Source organism: Salvelinus fontinalis, chromosome 4, assembly GCF_029448725.1.
Source record: "Salvelinus fontinalis isolate EN_2023a chromosome 4, ASM2944872v1, whole genome shotgun sequence".
Taxonomy (NCBI): domain Eukaryota; kingdom Metazoa; phylum Chordata; class Actinopteri; order Salmoniformes; family Salmonidae; genus Salvelinus; species Salvelinus fontinalis.
The window spans coordinates 31002556-31022199 of NC_074668.1; the positions used below are offsets into that span (position 1 = coordinate 31002556).

Below are 19644 nucleotides of genomic sequence, written 5' to 3' on the forward strand. Positions count from 1 at the left end.
TTATGTTAGATCACCACCAAATCCAAAAAACACTCAGCCATTTTTCCCAGCCAAAGATAGTCACACAAAAGCAGAAATAGAGATAAAATTAATCACTAACCTTTGATAATCTTCATCAGATGACACTCATAGGACATCATGTTACACAATACATTTATGTTTTGTTCGATAATGTGCATATTTATATTCACAAATCTCGTTTTACATTGGCGCCATGTTCAGAAATGCCTCCAAAATATCCGGAGTAATTACAGAGAGCCACGTCAAATAACAGAAATACTCATCATAAACTTTGATGAAAGATACATGTTTTACGTATAATTAAAGATACACTTGTTCTTAATGCAACCGCTGTGTCAGATTATTTTTTTACCTAAAAAGCACACCATGCATTTTAACTTTAAAAGCACACCATGCAATAATCTGAGACGGCGCTCAGATTTAACAAAATTTCTCCGCCATGTTGGAGCAACAGAAATACGAAATTACATCATAAATATTCCCTTACCTTTGATTATCTTCATCAGAATGCAATGCCAGGGATCCTATTTCCACAATAAATCATTTTTTTTGTTCGATAATGTCCATTACTTATGTCAAATTAGCAACTTTAGCTAGCATGTGTAGTACACTTGTCCAAACACTGGCGCAGATGAAGGCAAACGTGGGACGAAAACTTCAAAAAGTTATATTACAAGTTGAATAAACTGGTCAAACTTAGTAGAGAATCAATCTTCAGGATGTTGTTATCATATATATCCAATAACGTTCCAACCGGAACATTTCTTCATGTCTGTATAAGTAATGGCACTCATGGCCATTCCATGACTGGCGCGCGTGACCAGGAACTAGCATTCTGCCAGACCACTGACTCAAATAGCTCCCATCCGGCCCCACATGACAGTAGAGGCTTCATTCCACGTTCTACTGACTGCTGACATCTAGTGGAAGGCGTAGGAAGTGCAAACAGATCCATATATTACAGGGAATTGAATAGGCGATGACTTTCACATCGACCCTTCTCAGAATTCTCACTTCCTGTTTGGAAGTTTGCCTGCCATATGAGTTCTGTTATACTCACAGACATAATTCAAACCGTTTTAGAAACTTCAGAGTGTTTTCTATCCAATAGTAATACTAATATGCATATATTATCATCTGGGACAGAGTAGGAGGGAGTTCACTATGGGCACCAATTCATCCAAAAGTGAAAATGCTGCCCCCTATAAAACCTCTCCCTAACCTCATCCAACAGTGTCACACTCAGTGTCCCTGTCAAAGGAAACCTCCTTCGATATGCCAGCCACAATTTCACCTGGTCCGAAATGTCCCCCCCACTTATCAGCCATAACCTTCAGGGCCCATGTTGGGGGATCTGGAATGCCGTGTCCTTTGCTCCCGTGTGGTCCCATGGTTCCTGCTCATTCACTCATACACACTCACAGAAAACACAAACACGGACACACATGGGATGAGACAGACAAGAGGGAAAACCGTTTGGCTCTGTTTTTAGATTTCAAACCCTGTCTATTTGAACAGGGTAACCCTTAGTGGTCTCAAAACAGGGTGTTGTCTCCTCACTGGGATATTGCCTACTGGGATTACTGTGGTATAGATTCTCTTATGTCTATCCAAATGTGCAAAACTACCTACAGATTACCTGTTTCTTCTATCTAATTGTGTAATACGATCCTCAAATCCAATCTTACCTCGTATATTCTAACCTCCCCCTCCGGTGAAGTGCCGGGAATAACAAACACTCACAATAATATCTAACAATAGTAACCCAGGGCATACCTGTTAACTTCGTTCATCAAAACATTTCATAATGCAACGCTCGTCTTTATGTGGAAGGAAGGAGGACCAAGGCGCAGCGTGGTGAATGTTCATAATGTTGAATTTTAAGGAATTATCCAACTAAACAGAACACTGACAAAATACAAAATAACAAAACGACGTGAACAGACCTGAACTTGAGAACATAAAACATGAACGCACGAACAGGAACAAACGAACGAACGAACGAAACGAAACGAAACGAAACAGTACCGTGTGGCGAACAAACACAGACACAGCAACAATCACCCACAAACAAACAGTGAGAACAGCCTACCTTAATATGGTTCTCAATCAGAGGAAACGTCAAACACCTGCCCCCGATTGAGAACCATATCAGGCTAATGCAATGAACCCAACATAGAAACACATAACATAGAATGCCCACCCAGCTCACGTCCTGACCAACTAAACAAGACTAAACAAAGGAAATAAGGTCAGGAACGTGACACATAAAAACATTGCACGTTATTATTTGAACTTCACCAAGCTAGATGCCCTCACAAGGCGTCACCTGCACTCTAGTTTCTCTTTCAATACATTAACCTCACCAGTCCTACTGTGATCAACCCAGTACCACGGATCTGGACTTTTAGTAGCCCGCAACTGGCTAATTAACAATCATGTTGAAGGATACCTCACTTAAAAACACTCTTATCAACCCAACTCAGTCCTGCTAGTTACCTCAGCTGTGGCCCTCTTTAGGAAGACCTCGCCCTGAGCATATCCTCAACAGGGGATTTTGTAATTTTATATCTATATATTTAAAAATATATTTTTTTTTTAATCTTTCATCACTTATTGATAGATTGTCCAAGCTCACCTCTCTCAGTACTAAGTTCGGGATCTGGTGTCCAACCGTGCACGCTTCCTCTCAGATCTTAGGCGGGTACAGCTGCTCCTTCGGAGTGTGGTTTCCCTGTGATCCCAATTTCAGATCCCCTGTGCACAATTTACCCAGGTCTTCAGGAGCGATCAACAGGTGAAGTTGCAGATCACCTCCTCGTCGCCAAAATTGTTGTGGAAATCCTAATGAACAATGAGGAGAGGCCAGGTCAATCACCAATCAGGATGTTACTTTATTCAAACCTTATTAATAAGGGAGCATAGAGTAAATGCTTCTACAATAATGAGGCTGGTTGACTCAACACTTCCAAGTGTTGTGGCGAGCAGCTCTGACATACAAAGTATACAAAATATATTGTATAGCAAAGATACACCCTCGTAGTCTACATGACAAACAACAGATGTATGGAATGGGTCACAAGGTGACACATGAGAAAGGAGTATCTCCCAGCCAGATAGCATTTGTTATGAAGACTGTTCTTATTGTACAGAGTTTGGCCCCTAAGAAGAGGCTCTGATCTCATCCCTAACCCTTCAGAGTACAGAAATACCAACTCATTCTATGGCATAAATCAATTGTAAAGTCCTGAAGGGAATGAGCCTCTGGGTCATACACTATCCCAGGATAGCTGCAACATCAGTACAATGGTTCGAGACATCTTGTCTCAGACCTTATCTCCCCCAAGGCCAAAGGAGGGAGTGACTGGCGCACAGACATTGTGGAGACAAATAACTGGTTCCCCATTAATCACGCCATCCCTTCACATGCTTTAAAATGGGTAAAGACACATATTCACATATGAAGACAATGTTCCCTGTTGTCCTCTTCTCTTTCTGATATTCTGCATAGCACCAGGGACATGTGATAGACAAGCCTGACTTCTCCCCTCTCTGGGCCCCAGGTGACTGAGGCCAATATGAAGGAGGAAATGCATCTGCCAACACCAGAGTCCGAAGGGATACATTCTAATAACAAGAGTTCAACAGTTCAATCATATAAGCATATTATGCAGATAAGACATCTTAATTATCTATGTTACCGAGCTAATTCTGATTCTTCCGCCATGCTGTTCCTTCAACTACAGGGGCTTGAGCTTGAACGAACAAGGGTGGCGTGGAACCCCAAGAGTGCACACTTGGATTATGATAGCAATGTCTGTCTGACACTCTCGGCTACAAGCACGGTCAAATTAAGAACGTTTATCCCATCATGCGCAACGTATGTTGGATTCTTGCCAGCCAGTACGATCCACTCGGCTTCATCGTCTCATACCTAGCTGAATATCTTCTCCAAGCGTGGCTTACTTGGGAGAAAGTACTTCTACAGCTATCTCAGGTCACACTGCCAAGGTGTTATGTCAGCACCGACATGGATCTCTCAACCAGCACAAGAAGTGTTCACATCTTCAGTGATGCCTCAGAACATGCGTGCGGTGCCGTCGTGTACCTCCATACTGAAGACACCAATGGACAGATCCAAGTAGCATTCCTTGCAGCTAGATCAAGAGTCACAGAAATAAAGGAGCTCATGCACCCCCAGGCCTGATGTTACGTGGACACAGAGAGAAATCCGGTTGACGATATCACACGATATCACACACGGCAAGACACTGTCTCAGCTTTCAGAACACAACCGTTGGAGTCAAGGTCCTCCATTCCTGTGGCAAGCCTAGTCATCCTGGTCGAGAAGACCAGACAATGTACTTCCTGATGAAGCACAGGAGCTGCGGAAGCCTACCTTCTGTGGACCCCTGTCAGTGGACACCAAGTTGTCTCTCCCTGATATTACCCAGTTCAACACTTTCCAGGAGCTGGTGGAAGCTACAGTGCAGTTGTTACAAGGGGCTGCCAGTAGTGCCGAAAGGTTCTGGATTCTGAGAGGGAGGGCAGCTATTCGTAATCTTCAGCTTGGTTGCGCCGAATGCAGGAAGTGGTGAGGCCAGCCAGATGTGCCGAGGATGGCTGACCATCCTCCAGCCCAACTGCGGCTCCACAAGCCCACATTATATTCTACATGCATGGACTGCTTTGGACCATATTTCATCAAGATTGGCCAAAGAAATGAAAAGAGATGGAGCATCATCTTTAAGTGCATGATCACCCGGGTTGTACACGTGGATCTACTGACGAACATGGATTCTGATTCATTCCTAATGGCATTGAGACACTTCATCTCCTGAAGATGAAATCCCTTTGAGATCCTGTCCGATCAAGAAACAAATTTCAAGGGAGGGGAGCGAGAGCTACAGGCGGCCTTCATGGCTCTCCATCCACAGCTCCAGGAACAGTTAGCCAGCCCGAAGATTCACTTCATCTTCAACCCACCAAGTCCACCACACTTTGGAGGAAGCTGGGAGAGAGAGATCAGATCCATCGAGACTGCCCTGCAAACCATCCTTGGCATGCAGACCCTTTCCGGAGAGGTGCTGAGGACTGTCCTAATCGAAATAGAAGGGACCTTGAACTACAAACCCTTGGGATATGTGTCGTCGGACATCATGGATCCGAATCCAATCCCTCCTAACTCTCTTCTCATGGGGTGGCCAGACTCGTTACTACCACAGGTGGTCTACCCAGAGTCTGAACTGTTCAGTCGCAAAATATGGAGACACAGCCAGGTTCTAGTCGACCATTTCTGGCACTGCTTCACTCGGAACTACTTACCTGCATTTCAAGGCCGCCAGAAGTGACACAAGGATAAGGAAGACATTGTAGTGGGAACTGTTGTGATGATCGTGGACGATTAGACTCCTACGGCACTCTGGCAAGTTGGAACTGTCAAGTCAGTTATCCCTGGAGCAGACAGGAAAGGGAGGACAGCAGAGATGCAAGTCAAGGACAGAACCTATGTCAGGTCTGTTGCTCGACTCATACAGCTGCCAGACCTTCCTCCTACTGACCCTTAGCTGGCTTGTCAGCTGGAACAAATATGCACAACACATTTGGGGGCGGCTGTAAAAACGGCCAGCTCAACTCCTTTCCAAGACCCCAGCTTTCTTTTGGTTTTCTTATTGAAATAAGGTCATAATAATTTTATCAGCAGCCTTTTTTCCCGGGCCAGTGTAGGAACCGACCCAGTCAGGTCCTCAGTCAGTCTGTAGTTTCCATTCTCAAATAAATTGGTCACATACACATATTTAGCAGATGTTATTGCGGGTGTAGCGAAATGCTTGCGGTGTAGCGAAATGCTTATAATGATGACCAACCGCTTTTTCCCCTCCTGCTTATTCTACCTCAGAAGAATTTGCTTTTTTTCTGATGTTTATTGTGCATGCAGCTAAATGAAATTGCCAAAATCCTGATGTCTTGTTGTTTGGAGGTAAATAGTGTCTGTTGTAAATACGTACCATTTGTGTTAACCTGTCTGGCTCTGGCGTTCCGCAAGCGGAACTCCTCCCACATTCCACTGAAAAGGCAGAGCGCGAAATTCAAAAGACATTTTTTAGAAATATTTAACTTTCACACATTATTAACAAGTCCAATACAGCAAATGAAAGATACACATCTTGTGAATCCAGTTAACATGTCCGATTTTTAAAATGTTTTACAGCAAAAACACCACATATATTTATGTTAGCTCACCACCAAATACAAAAAAGGACAGACATTTTTCACAGCACAGGTAGCATGCACAAAGCCAACCTAACTAACCAAGAACCAACCAAACTAACCAAGAAACAACTTCATCAGATGACAGTCTTATAACATGTTATACAATAAATCTATGTTTTGTTCAAGAAATGTGCATATTTGAGGTATAAATCAGTTTTACATTGCAGCTACAATCACAGCTACTGTCAGAAATAGAACCGAAGCAGCCAGAGTAATTACAGACACCAACGTCAAATACCTAAGTACTCATCATAAAACATTTCTGAAAAATCGATGGTGTACAGCAAATTAAAGACAAACATCTTGTGAATCCAGCCAATATTTCCGATTTTTTAAGTGTTTTACAGCGAAAACACAATATAGCATTATATTAGCTTACTACAATAGCCTACCACACTACCGCATTCATTCATCAAGGCACGTTAGCGATAGCAATAGGCACGTTAGCGATAGCGAATAAACCAGCAAGATATATAATTTTTGACTAACCTTGATAAGCTTCATCAGATGACAGTCCTATAACATCAGGTTATACATACACTTATGTTTTGTTCGAAAATGTGCATATTTAGAGCTGAAATCAGTGGTTATACATTGTGCTAACGTAGCATCTTTTTCCCACAACGTCCGGATATTTTTCTGACACTTTTTCTGACACACATATTCTGACCAAATAACTATTCATAAACATAACTAAAAATACATGTTGTATAGGAAATGATAGATACACTAGTTCTTTTTTTTTTCTTTTTTTTTTATCCCATTTTCTCCCCAATTTTCGTGGTATCCAATCGCTAGTAATTACTACCTTGTCTCATCGCTACAACTCCCGTACGGGCTCGGGAGAGACTAAGGTCGAAAGCCATGCGTCCTCCGAAGCACAACCCAACCAGCCATACTGCTTCTTAACACAGCGCGCCTCCAACCCGGAAGCCAGCTGCACCAATGTGTCGGAGGAAACACCGTGTACCTGGCCCCCTTGGTTGGCGCGCACTGCGCCCGGCCCGCCACAGGAGTCGCTGGAGCGCGATGAGACAAGGATATCCCTACCGGCCAAACCCTCCCTACCCCGGACGACGCTATGCCAATTGTGCGTCGCCCCACGGACCTCCCGGTCGCGGCCGGCTGCGACAGAGCCTGGGCGCGAACCCAGAGACTCTGGTGGCGCAGTTAGCACTGTGATGCAGTGCCCTAGACCACTGCGCCACCCGGGAGGCCGATACACTAGTTCTTAATGCAATCGCCGTGTTAGAATTCTAAAAATAACTTCATTACGATATGCAGTTTACGTTATGGCGAGAGAGTACCCAAAACCTGGCCGCAAACGACTAGTTCACATGTACGACAGATATATGAAATAACATCATAAAATGGGTCCTACTTTTACTGATCTTCCATCAGAATGTTGTACAAGGGGTCCTTTGTCCAGAACAATCGTTGTTTGGTTTTAGAACAGCCTTTTTCCCTCTCGATTTAGCAAGCACACTTGCCAAGTGGCGCGAATCTCTCCATCGTCAACAAACTCAGAGAACGGAACACGGCAAAACTCCCGAAAAAAATTCAATCATCTGATAAAACTATATTGAAAAAACATACTTTACGATGATATTGTCACATGTATCAAATTAAATCAAAGCCGGAGATATTAGTCGTCCATAACGTCACACACTCTCCAGAAAACAGGAAACTGGTGACACGTCATGCCGAAAGCTATTATGCGACCCCAGATCAAGTTACACACTCCATTTCTTCTCTCACTGCCTGTCGACATCTAGTGGAAGACGTATGTAGTGCATCTAAACTAATAAATATCAAGGACTTTAATAGGCAGGCCCTAGAACAGTCCATCAATTTCAGATTTTCCACTTCCTGTCAGGAAGTTTGCTGTAAAAGGAGTTCTGTTTTACTCACAGATATAATTCAAACGGTTTTAGAAACTAGAGAGTGTTTTCTATCCAATAGTAATAATAATATGCATATTGTACGAGCAAGAATTGAGTACGAGGCCGTTTAAATTGGCACGATTTACCCCCAAAGTGAAAACAGCGCCCTCTGTCCTCAACATTAAACTTGCGACCTAGCTAGCTTACGTACTCTCGCTAGCATTAGTATTGTCATCTGGAATGTATAACTACAGAGCATTCAGAAAGTATTCAGACCCCTTCCCTTTTTCTATGTTTTGTTACGTTACAGCCTTATTCTAATATTGATTCAATTAATTGCTTTCCTCATCAATACCCCATACTGACAAAGCAAAACAGGTTTTTAGTTTTTTTTGCCGATGTATTAAAAATAAAAACAGAAATAGCTTATTTACATAAGTATTCAGACCCTTTGCTATGAGACTCTAAATTGAGCTCAGATGCATCCTGTTTCCATTGATCATCCTTGAGAGGTTTCTACATCTTGATTGGAGTCCACCTGTGGAAAATTCAATTGATTGGACATGATTTGGAAAGGCGCACACCTGTCTACATAAGGTCTCACAGTTGACAGTGCATGTCAGCAAAAACCAAGCCATGAGGTCGTAGGAATTGTCTGTAGAGCTCTGAGATAGGATTGTGTCGAGGCACAGATCTGGGGAAGGGTACCAAAACATTTCTGCAGCATTGAATGTCCCCAAGAACACAGTGGCCTCCATCATTCTTAAATGGAAGAAGTTTGGAACCACCAAGACTCTTTCTAGAGTTGGCCGCCTGGCCAAACTGAGCAATCGGGGGAGAAGGGCCTTGGTCAGGGAGGTGACCAAGAACCTGATGGTCACTCTGACAGAGCTCCAGAGTTCCTCTGTGGAGATGGGAGCACCTTTCAGAAGTACAACCATCTCTGCAGCACTCCACCAATCAGGACTTCATAGTAAAGTTTGTAGATGGAAGCCCCTCCTCAGTAAAAGGCACATGACAGCCCTCTTGGACTTTGCCAAAAGGCACCTAAAGGACTCTCAGACCATGAGAAACAAGTTTCTCTGGTCTGATGAAACCAAGATTGAACTCTTTGGCTGAAATTCCACGCATCATGTCTTGAGGAAACCTGGCACCATCCCTTCAGTAAATATGGTGGCGGCAGCATCATGCTGTGGGGATGTTTTCAGTGGCAGAGACTGGATTGATGGAAAGATTAACGGAGCAAAGTACAAAGAGATCCTTGATGAAAACCTGCTCCACAGCTCTCAGGACCTCAGACTGGGGCAACGGTTCACCTTCCAACAGGATAATGACCCTAAGCACACAGCCAAGACAATACAGGAGTGGCTTCGGGACAAGTCTCTGAGTGTCCTTGTGTGGCCCAGCCAGAGCCCAGACTTGAACCTGAACGAACATCTCTGGAGAGACCTGAAAATAGCGGTGTAGCGACGCTCCCCTTCCAACCTGACAGAGATTGAGAGGATCTGCAGAGAAGAATAGGAGAAACTCCCCAAATACAGGTGTGGCAAGCTTGTAGCATCATACCCAAGAAAAGTTGAGGCTGTAATCACTGCCAAAGGTGCTTCAACAAAGTACTGAGTAAAGGGTCTGAATACTTACACTACCGTTCAAAAGTTTGGGGTCACTTAGAAATGTCCTTGTTTTTTAAAGAAAAGCAATTTCTTTCTTCATATTGAAGCTTATAAATACCCCAGCTGATGTTTAGAACAATCTTAAAATTAGCGGCTTTGGTTTAGATACAAGCATCATGAAACTTGTAACACAATAAATTAATTAGACTTTGTGAAAATCATTTTATTTTTTTCTTCCTTGACAGACTCCATGAAATTATAACCTCTTCCTAAATATTTCAAAATATGTAAAATTATTAATTGTGTGTATGGTTTCCCAGAAACGACGGTGGCTCAACTTACCCTTTTGGCTCAAATTACCCCACTCTCCCCTATTCATGAAGTTTAGATAAATCGTAACCAACTAAGTCCAAGGAATAAAATGTTAGAAATGCCAGTGTGTGCCCCAAGGGGTCACTGTTGAGCTTGACTTGCTTCAAAGTGGCACCTATCCTATTTTGACAGGAGTAGTCTACATATTTGTTGAGCGCTTTCACAGAGCTGGGTCACACACACACAAAAAAAATATATATATATATATATATTCAACAGGTATATACAACAGAATATAGGCCTATCAATAACTCGAGAGGGCGTTCTTAAAACATAAACCAGATAAGATATTTAAATCATTTATTTTACCCTTTAATCATGTTACAAAAGGAACATAAAAAAGTAGGCAATAACCACATTTTTAAGAACAGTAAGCAACTAATAATAAGTCCCTCTCGTCCTTCAGTCCTTCAAAAGCATATCAGTCACCACACATTCTAAATGTTGTAATTTTTGTATGTATTTTATAAGTGCCTGTAAATGTGTCAGGTCCTGAGTGTTGTTGTGGTCACATGTGTGCTGAGAGTATGCTCATGTGTGTCCAGACTCTTCAGCATGCTCAGACAAGATTGTTTCTCTGTGCAGAAGTTTTTCCAGGATTTAGGGGCCTTTGTCTGGCCATCAACAATAGCCTTTTTCATTAATGGTTAGGCTGGCTCACAGCACAGCTGTGTACGTGTATGGGCAGGTCAGTGGAATGACTGGAGCTCTGGTGGGCTAAGCACTCGAAAAAATGCAGTTTGGTGAGATTGTAGATTAGGATCGAGGGAAGGGCAGAGGACAGGTGCTGACTTCCAGAGTGGAGACAAAAGATACACCTGAAGTTCCCAGTGGATTCTGGGAGAAGTACAAAACATGGAAAAAAGTGCTTTGTGACATTATCAGTGTTTTCTTGTTTTGAGTCTCCGTTGAATTGAATGGTAAGTAATCTATGTTACATTCATGTTTATGCCTGAAAGTGAAGTAAACGTATGGTTGGGTGGTGCAGGGACAGTCAGGGAACAGTTTAATATAATTTTTCCTATTTGAGGTATCTACCTGTGAACCCACTTTTCCTGCAACAATAACATAAACATCTAAAAGGGAGGAGGTTGTGATTGGCTTGAGAGCGACCAATGACATTGCAGCAATAGGGTTTCCTGGAAGACACAGCAGCTCTGCGCAGCCTCCTGATACGTTACCTGGCCAAGATCAAGCCCAGCATCTCATTGACTTTCCATTTCCAACCAGAATTTAGGCTCATTGTGTCCTTTTAGCTCGAACAGTCAAGGTGATCCTCTGCAGTTTGCTTTATTCACAGACAAAGACAAGGAAACATGGCTGTTGCAAACTTGCAATACATAACTCGGATGAGCAGTGGCTTCAAAGTCTACATCTTGGAAGGTAATATATCTTATTTATTTTCTTATAAGCCTACTATTGTTTCACAAAATAGAATTGTGCTGCTGTGATCCCTGCTACTTTAAATAGTAGTATTTATTGCTGCAACATGCATTGTTATCATGTATGATGACACAGTTGTTATTAGTTAATTATTACTTCGTAATTAGCTTAGCTAGTTCAACTAAAGTCATTAGAAATGCAAATGTTTAGGGTCATTATAAAATAACTTTTACTAAGTCCGAGTAAATGTCATTGAGTACATTGTAGCTAACTGTTTGAATTGTATAAAAACAATATGTAATCCAGCAACTTTAACAATATCATTTAAGAAACCAATACATATTTTAACTTCTTTTTTTTTTTCAAGGTTTTGAGTTTAAGATAACGTTGACGAATGTGATAATAATGCCTCACTATATCCACTTAAGGCTATAACAACATTTAAGAATAGTCAGCAACTATAAATGAGTCCCTCCATTGGTAAAATGTCAACTTGCTTCTAAATGTCTTGCTCTCAAGCATTACTTCAGATAGGTTTATGTCAGATGATGGGAATAACTGTGGCAGATGGAGAGGATCTGAAGATACTGCCCTTTTGTTTCCTCTACTGATAGGGAACAAATAACCATGCCTCAGGCATCATAACGTCAGTCAGGCAAGGTGTGGTTTTCTCCCAGTCACCCTCCACGGGCATCCACTGTGACATTATGCTGTCTGAGGGACAGAATGGGAGGTCATAGGTGAGAGGTTGGGGTTGAGGGACATGACTGTTTGAGATGTGGATTGGACTGACGATTGTGGAATGGGGGAGTATTTGAGATTAAGGGGACCATTCATGTACAGTACTAACATGACCTAATCATTCAGCATTGTATCTCAATGTGGTAGTGGAGCATTGCATGCTAATGTAGTGCATTTCTTTAGGTATATTGACAATGCCAATTTGAATATAGTTCAAGGAATTTAGCTTTAAAGAAACAACATAATGTGAAGAGGACTGGTGTCAGCTTTATGAAAAACAAATGCCAGTGTACTGACATTGGCAAACGTCACATTCTGCCACCTCTGGTCTCTTGGCCCTCCCACCTCTACGGGAGGGCAGCTCCTGCTCAGCCCAGTCCAAGCTCTTCTCTCTCCTGGCAACCCAATGGTGGAACCAGCTTACATCTGAACATACCTAGGACAGTCCATCTTCCGAAAACATCTTGACCCTTCCTCTTCAAATAGTATCTTAAATAATTCCACAGCACCCCCCCTTGCACCTCATCCTCACCTCCTCCCCATTTCCCCCCTTACTATCTCTGATAGCTACTTTATTGAGGAAAAATGTACTTACTATGAGTGTGATATGTGGTTGTCCCACCTAGCTATCTTAAGATGACTGCACTACCTGTAAGTCAATATGGATAAGAGTGTCTGCTAAGTGACTCAAATGTCATGTGAATAACACAAAGGATATTAGCACCTGTTGATGTTTCTGTTAGTTTCTCACAATGAAGAGAATGCTTCTGTGTGATGTGTGTATTGTAATGATGGTGAGACATTAGTTATCTTAAGTTTGTCCAGCTCAATCCACCTTTTGAATATAAACTAATCTTCCTCTCTTATATATGTAAATAAGATAGGTGTCATCATCACTGTATGTTGAAATACAACATTTACAGTTAACATTGAATCAAGAAGATTTGTAACACTCACCAATCTGGTATGTCTAGTTCCACAGCTTAACAGAGTTTACAATTAACGGTGGCATGAAAGCTTTCCCACGGCCACAAACTACTCATACAGGTGATGAACCGTATGTCACAGTTCCACGGATCAAAACAACCCGTCACCTATTTACTCATTGCCACACCTAATGTCTGTTCAGTAGGTTAGTTAGGTGTAAGCCATCCTTATCTGTGCCAAAATCTTTGCCAATAAGTATAGTGTATATTATTTCAAATAGTAACCATTAGCTTTATGTGTGCCTGATCTTTCCTTTTGTAGGTCAGCCGAACCTAAGAAGTGAAGATAGATTCAGGCATATGACAAATGAGAGAGTTCGAGTACCACCAGTGCATCCAGTCAAGCGCAAACACAGCTCTGAGCGTGGCCTAACATTGGAAGAAAGGTTTGTGAAACCTGCACATGCCTTAATCCCCCTCTATAACTTCATAATTGACAACCATTGGTTTCATAACGCCATGTCCAGTGTATGATTCCATGTTTCAGCATGTGATTTTGTGTTTCAGGCGAGAGAGGGCACAGAGCAAAAGCAACATGAGAAGTGCTCAGAGGCCAGCTGTGTTTAGTGTTCCCCAGAGCCCCACATCCTCCTGGAGCCCAACCCCAAGCCCCACATCCTCCTGGAGCCCAACCCCCAGCCCCACAGGTCATCTTCCCCATCATGTGTATCCCACACCCCCTATGGATGAACCACTGGACCTAATTAAGAAACCAAGGAAAGAGCCTGAGGGGACAGAGAAGGAAACCAAAAGCACTACATCCACTGATCAGATACAGGTAATTTCAAGAGGAACAATTATAATAGTGGGTCCAGGTGCTAACAACATGAAGGATGGGTTTTCTGGTTTGTCTCAGTCATGAGTGCCTCAGTAATCTTCCAGTGTAGCCCTAGGCAGTCAGAGCCTACGTACACTACATGACCAAAAGTAAGTGGATACCTGTCGAACATCTCATTCCAAAATCATGGGCATTAATATGGAGTTGGTCCCCCCTTTGCTTCTATAACAGCCTCCACTCTTCTGGGAAGGTGTTCCACTAGATGTTGGAACATTGCTGCGGGGACTTGCTTCCATTCAGCCACAAGATCATTAGTGAGGTCTGGCATTAAGGTTGGGCGATTAGGCCTGGCTTTCAGTCGGCGTTCCAATTCATCCCAAAGGTGTTTGATGGTGTTGAGGTCAGGGCTGCAGGCCAGTCAATTTCTTCCACACTGATCTCAACAAACCATTTCTGTATGGACCTCGCTTTGTGCAAGGGGGCCTTGTCATGCTGAAATAGGAAAGGGCTTTCCCCAAACTGTTGCCACAAAGTTGGAAGCACAGAATCGTCTAGAATGTAATTGTATACTGTAGCGTAAACATTTTCCTTCACTGCAATTAAGTGGCCTAGCCCAAACCGTGATAAACAGCCCCAGACCATCCTCCTCCACCAAACTTTACCGTTGGCAGGTAGTGTTCTCTTGGCATCCGCCAAACACAGATTTGTCCATCAGACTGCCAGATGGTGAAGCGTGATTCATCACTCCAGAGAACATGTTTCCACTGCTCCAGAGTCCAATGGCAGCAAGCTTTTCACTACTCCAGCCGAAGCTTGGCATTGCGCATAGCATGGTGATCTTAGGCTTGCTTGGCCATGGAAACCCAGTTCATTAAGCTCCCGATGAACAGTTATTGTGCTGACGTTGCTTCCAGAGGCAGTTTGGAACTCGGTAGTGAGTGTTGCAACCGAGGACAGATGATTTTTACATGGTATGCACTTCAGCACTTGGCGGTCCCATTCTGTGATCTTGTGTGGCCTACCATTTCGCGGCTGAGCCATTGTTGCTCCTAGACATTCCCACTTCACAATAACAGCACTTACAGTGGACCAGGGCAGCTCTAGCAGGGCAGACATTAGACTAACTGACTTGTTGGAAAGGTGGCATCCTATGAAGGTGCCACGTTGAAAGTCACTGAGCTCATCAGTAAGGCCATTCTACTGCCAATGTATGTCTATGGAGATTGCATGGCTATGTGTTCAATTTTATACACCTGTCAGCTACGCGTGTTGCTGAAATAGCCGAATCCACTCATTTGAATGCGTGTCCACATACTTTTGTATATATAGTGTATCTCTGCGATCTCTGTAGTGATTATAAACGCTCATTGGCACATTCTATTCCCAAGAGCCTTTACAGGCTTCTGCTTGTCCAAGATATGCAATTGAGCCGGATTCGGGAGAAAATGTGAGCAATGGTGGGAGGAATGTCCTCAACATGACTAAACAGACATCTCTTTCTTTGACCTGTTTGTGCCAACCTGATGAGGGTGAACAGCTTTCAGGCCCCATCCTTAACCAAATAAATGTTCTATCCTAAAGTCAAACTGAGCCTTCAACAAAAAGTTAGTGATGGCTTAATGTGCTATGTTTACATTGACATGTTCATCCTATTGTTCTGGGGGGAATTAGGTTTTCGAAAACATTGTTCTGTACGGAATCTTATAATGTTTAAACACTTTTTAAAATGTAACAATTGTTTTGCCTCTTTCAGATGCGTCCTTCTGTGATCACCTGTGTCTCCTCCACAAGAAAGCCCACCTGCAGATCTGAGATCCGCAGCAGCAGCCACTCCTCCACAGGTCAGTATCATTCTCCTTTATCTCAATAAAAACTGTAGTGCTACAATGCTGTTGTTGTATTGCAGACTTGTTAAGAATTATGCCTCTGACCTTTGTTTGGTATTCTCTCCATTGCAGTGCTATATAAGCACAGCTATGACCATGTGGTGGAGGAGCATTTCAAGAGAAGCCTGGGGATGGACTACCAAAGGGCCAGCTCCCGCCAACTCTCCATCAGCGTTTCTGTGGATGACCACTTTGCCAAAGCCTTGGGAGGGAAGTGGCTTGAGATCAAATCTAAATCCTCCTCGTGCTCCTCGTCTACATCCTCACCACCCAGCAGCCCAAGTGTCACTCACTCCCCCAGCTACAGCCACAGCCCAAGCCAAGCTCCCAAAGAGTCTCAAAGTACCACTACTCCCACCTCCAGCTTCTGGTCAGTCAAATAAAACTACAGAGACCTTTCCTGGAGAAAGAATGAACTTTGAGTAGCTTTTTATGCAATACAACAGCAGGTCCATGCTTTTCAACGAATGAAAGCACAAAGGAAACAGTTATTGAGCAAGGGTAGACTAGAGAACGGGAATGCAGGAATACTTACCTACTCTATGGTTGAACCATTGAGAGCATCTCTATGAGTCTATGCCCTGTTTGTGGAAAGGGGGTTTATTGGTCTAATTTCAAGGGACAAGCAAATGTTACAGTGATGTGATGTCTTTATTTCTCTTAATTTCTGTCACAGACTTTTTCATAGCATATCTATCTCTGAAATAGATGGCCATTATATTTCAGTAAATGTGTCATATTTCATGCGGTGAAGATGCCACAACTTTCATGATTGTGTATTTATACTGTATGTTTTTAATGAACCTGGATCCTATTTTCAGTCTACTAAACTACTGTGCTAATCTCCTGTACAAAAAAATTCACCAAACCTGTTCAATACAGTAACTTTGTGTTTTTGTATAAAATCAACTTAAAAATGACAAATCAAAAATAAAAACCTATTTGTGACTGGATATTACAAGTTGAGGCTTTTTTAAATAAAACATACTTAACTTAAATTAACAATATTCTTGTATGAAAAGCAACCTGGTGATTTACGAAAACCTTTTGAATGTGCAATTTTTATATGATGTACTTTGAAAAATATGGAGTGCTTTGAACACTGATAAAATGCATTATATAAATTCAATTCAATATAATTAACTCCCTGGAGCCTATGACTGTGATTGTTGTACATACTTTAAAAAATGCAAGTGCCACTGACTTACAATTACAAATACTGGTATGCTTTATGACCTTACGTTAAAGAAGACAAGGTCAGAAAGGTTGGTTATGTGTCACTTACACGTCTCAGTAAAGAAGTCAGATTCTCATGTGAATACTACTCCTGTAGACATTCAAGGTAGCGTTCCAGACAGCTTAATTTCAGTAGTGAGTCACTGTGTCTGGGGTACATCCTTTATAGTGTGCACGTACACCACGTCACAAGATGGAAGCATTATGGCATTCAGCACTTGATTCTTTGCGGAAAGGGAGATGTTTATATACCTTTTGGTGATTGAGTCATGGCAGCATTTAGGGGGGTTTGAATCCCTATTCCTCCTGGGTTTAAAACTAAAGAAAGGTGAATACTCATCCTCAATAGGGGCTTTTTTCTGGGAGATTTTGGGAATGTCAGGAGCATGTCCCAGCAGGCTTGTGTTCAAGCATTCCTGTCTCCTGAGAAAATTATTCACAAAGATCCTACAGATCCTGTTTGGCAAGGGAATGTAGAAAGTGAGGGAGGGAGGGAGGGAGAGAAGGTGGGAGGGAAATGGGGTAGGAAGGGCAGGGCTAATATAGGCCCTGGCTTCCTTTTTTTCTTCAGTTGCTTATTTGCATGTTCTATCTTGTCTAACAAGTGAAATGATATGATGCTCTGAATCATTTTCCAGAAATGAAGCCTTTGAACTGTATAGCTACATGTCTTGCAGTGTTTTATTGTAAAATAATTTGTTAGATTAATGTAAAAAGAGAATCACTCTAAAATTACCATATTAACTGCATTTCAGAATGGATTGTAATGTGGGGTCATCTATAAAAACGTTGTTGGTGGCAATACGATATAATATCAATCCAATGCAAAAGTACTCATGAATCAGCTGTCTAGAATCAGGAGTTGCTCTGATCTGCTTTTATTCTGCACCAAAGTTTTTATATCAATATAAAATCATGCAATTACAATAAAATTGGCAAAAATTGATTTTTAGCAAAAAACTATTTCTCAGGCAAGAATTTTGCTAGGACTGTTTGAGAGTGGTCTGAGTGGGGAGGGTACAACTGAAAACTAGCTGTTATTTGCATAAAGGTTTGGAATTCTCTATCTTATTGGTCTATTTGCACATTTACCGCGCATGGTGATGTCACCACGTAAAGCCGAAACTCTGGCCCATGCATAGTGATGGCAAGTTCGGCTCTTTTTACTGACTTAGATGTTTTCGAGTCATTCAGTCAAAAGAACGAATCGTTCGAATAATTTTGTTAATTTGAGTCAGTAATACCCAGAGCACGCATAACATTCAATATTTCAATCAATTGCATTCATTTTTGCACCATGTGATCAATTATCATTTATAAACATGTATTTTTCTTCTCTACACTGACTTCAGCGTGATCTATTTTCCCTCGCGCACATGATAGACAGTTGCTGGTCAGAGCACATCCCCGCTGAGCTGGAGGAGCGCGTATTAAAACTTCTTGTCAATAGGGGGGCGCTGTTTTCACCTTGGAAAAAAATCGTGCCCAAATTAAACTGCCTCGTACTCTATTCTAGATCATACAATATGCATATTATTATTACTATTGGATAGAAAACACTGTGAAGTTTCTAAAACTGTTTGAATTATATCAGTGAGTAAGACAGAACTCATTTGGCAGCAAACTTCCATATAGGAAGTGAAAAATCAGAAAACGAGGCTCTGTTTCAGGGCCTGCCTATTCAACTGGCTTTTATTTATCGATGTGTATGCACTTCATACGCCTTCCACTAGATGTCAACAGGCAGTGGAAGGTGGAATGAGGTGTCTAGCTTGATCTGAGGTCGAATAAGAGCTTTTGGAGTGACAGGTCCGGTATTTTCTGTCTTCAAAGTCGCGTGGGGGAGCTCGACATTGTCTTCTGAAAAGCGTTCGGTATACACGGCGAATATCTCCGGCTCTGATTTTATTTGATTCATATGATAATAAAATCATAAAGTAGGTTTTTTCAACTGAGTTTTATCAGTTTATTCAACGTTTATTGGGACTTTTGGAGTTTTCCGTTCTTTGCGCCAAGAGAGGATGGGAATGTTAGCAACCTTGGCTAGCATTGTGGCGCGAATTCGACAGAAGAAATGGACACTCTAAAACCAAACAACGATTTATTCTGGACCAAGGACTCCTTGTACAACATTCTGATGGAAGCTCAGCAAAAATAAGAAAACATTTATGATGTTATTTCATATTTCTGTGTAAAATGTTGACTCCTATTCTCCGCCGTGTTGGTGAGCACTGTCTCACAATAACGCAAGCTGTATGTTATGGTAAAGTTATTTTTTTAAATCTAACACAGCGGTTGCATTAAGAACCAGTGTATCTTTCATTAGCCATACAACAAGTATTTTTATGTAAAGTTTATGATGAGTTCTTTGGTCAGATTAGGTGAGTGTCCAAAATATCTCTGGAGATTCTGGTGAATCTTTGCTACGTATTCACAATGTATAACCAGGATTTGTAGCTATAAATATGCACA

The 19644-nt window shown here is 42.0% G+C and overlaps 1 protein-coding gene across 1 annotated transcript in view; it reads left to right on the top strand.

The window, feature by feature from the left end:
• The window catches only part of LOC129853508 (transcription cofactor vestigial-like protein 4), a 34352-nt gene extending 17277 nt beyond the window's left edge, over positions 1–17075 (top strand). The window contains exons 2-6 of the mRNA XM_055919635.1: positions 11447–11545; positions 13535–13658; positions 13780–14050; positions 15804–15891; positions 16009–17075. Coding sequence (XP_055775610.1) covers positions 11479–11545; positions 13535–13658; positions 13780–14050; positions 15804–15891; positions 16009–16319 — 861 coding nt within the window. The 5' untranslated portion in view covers positions 11447–11478 and the 3' untranslated portion in view covers positions 16320–17075. The remainder of the gene's footprint in view (positions 1–11446; positions 11546–13534; positions 13659–13779; positions 14051–15803; positions 15892–16008) is intronic.
• Positions 17076–19644: the final 2569 nt, after the last annotated feature.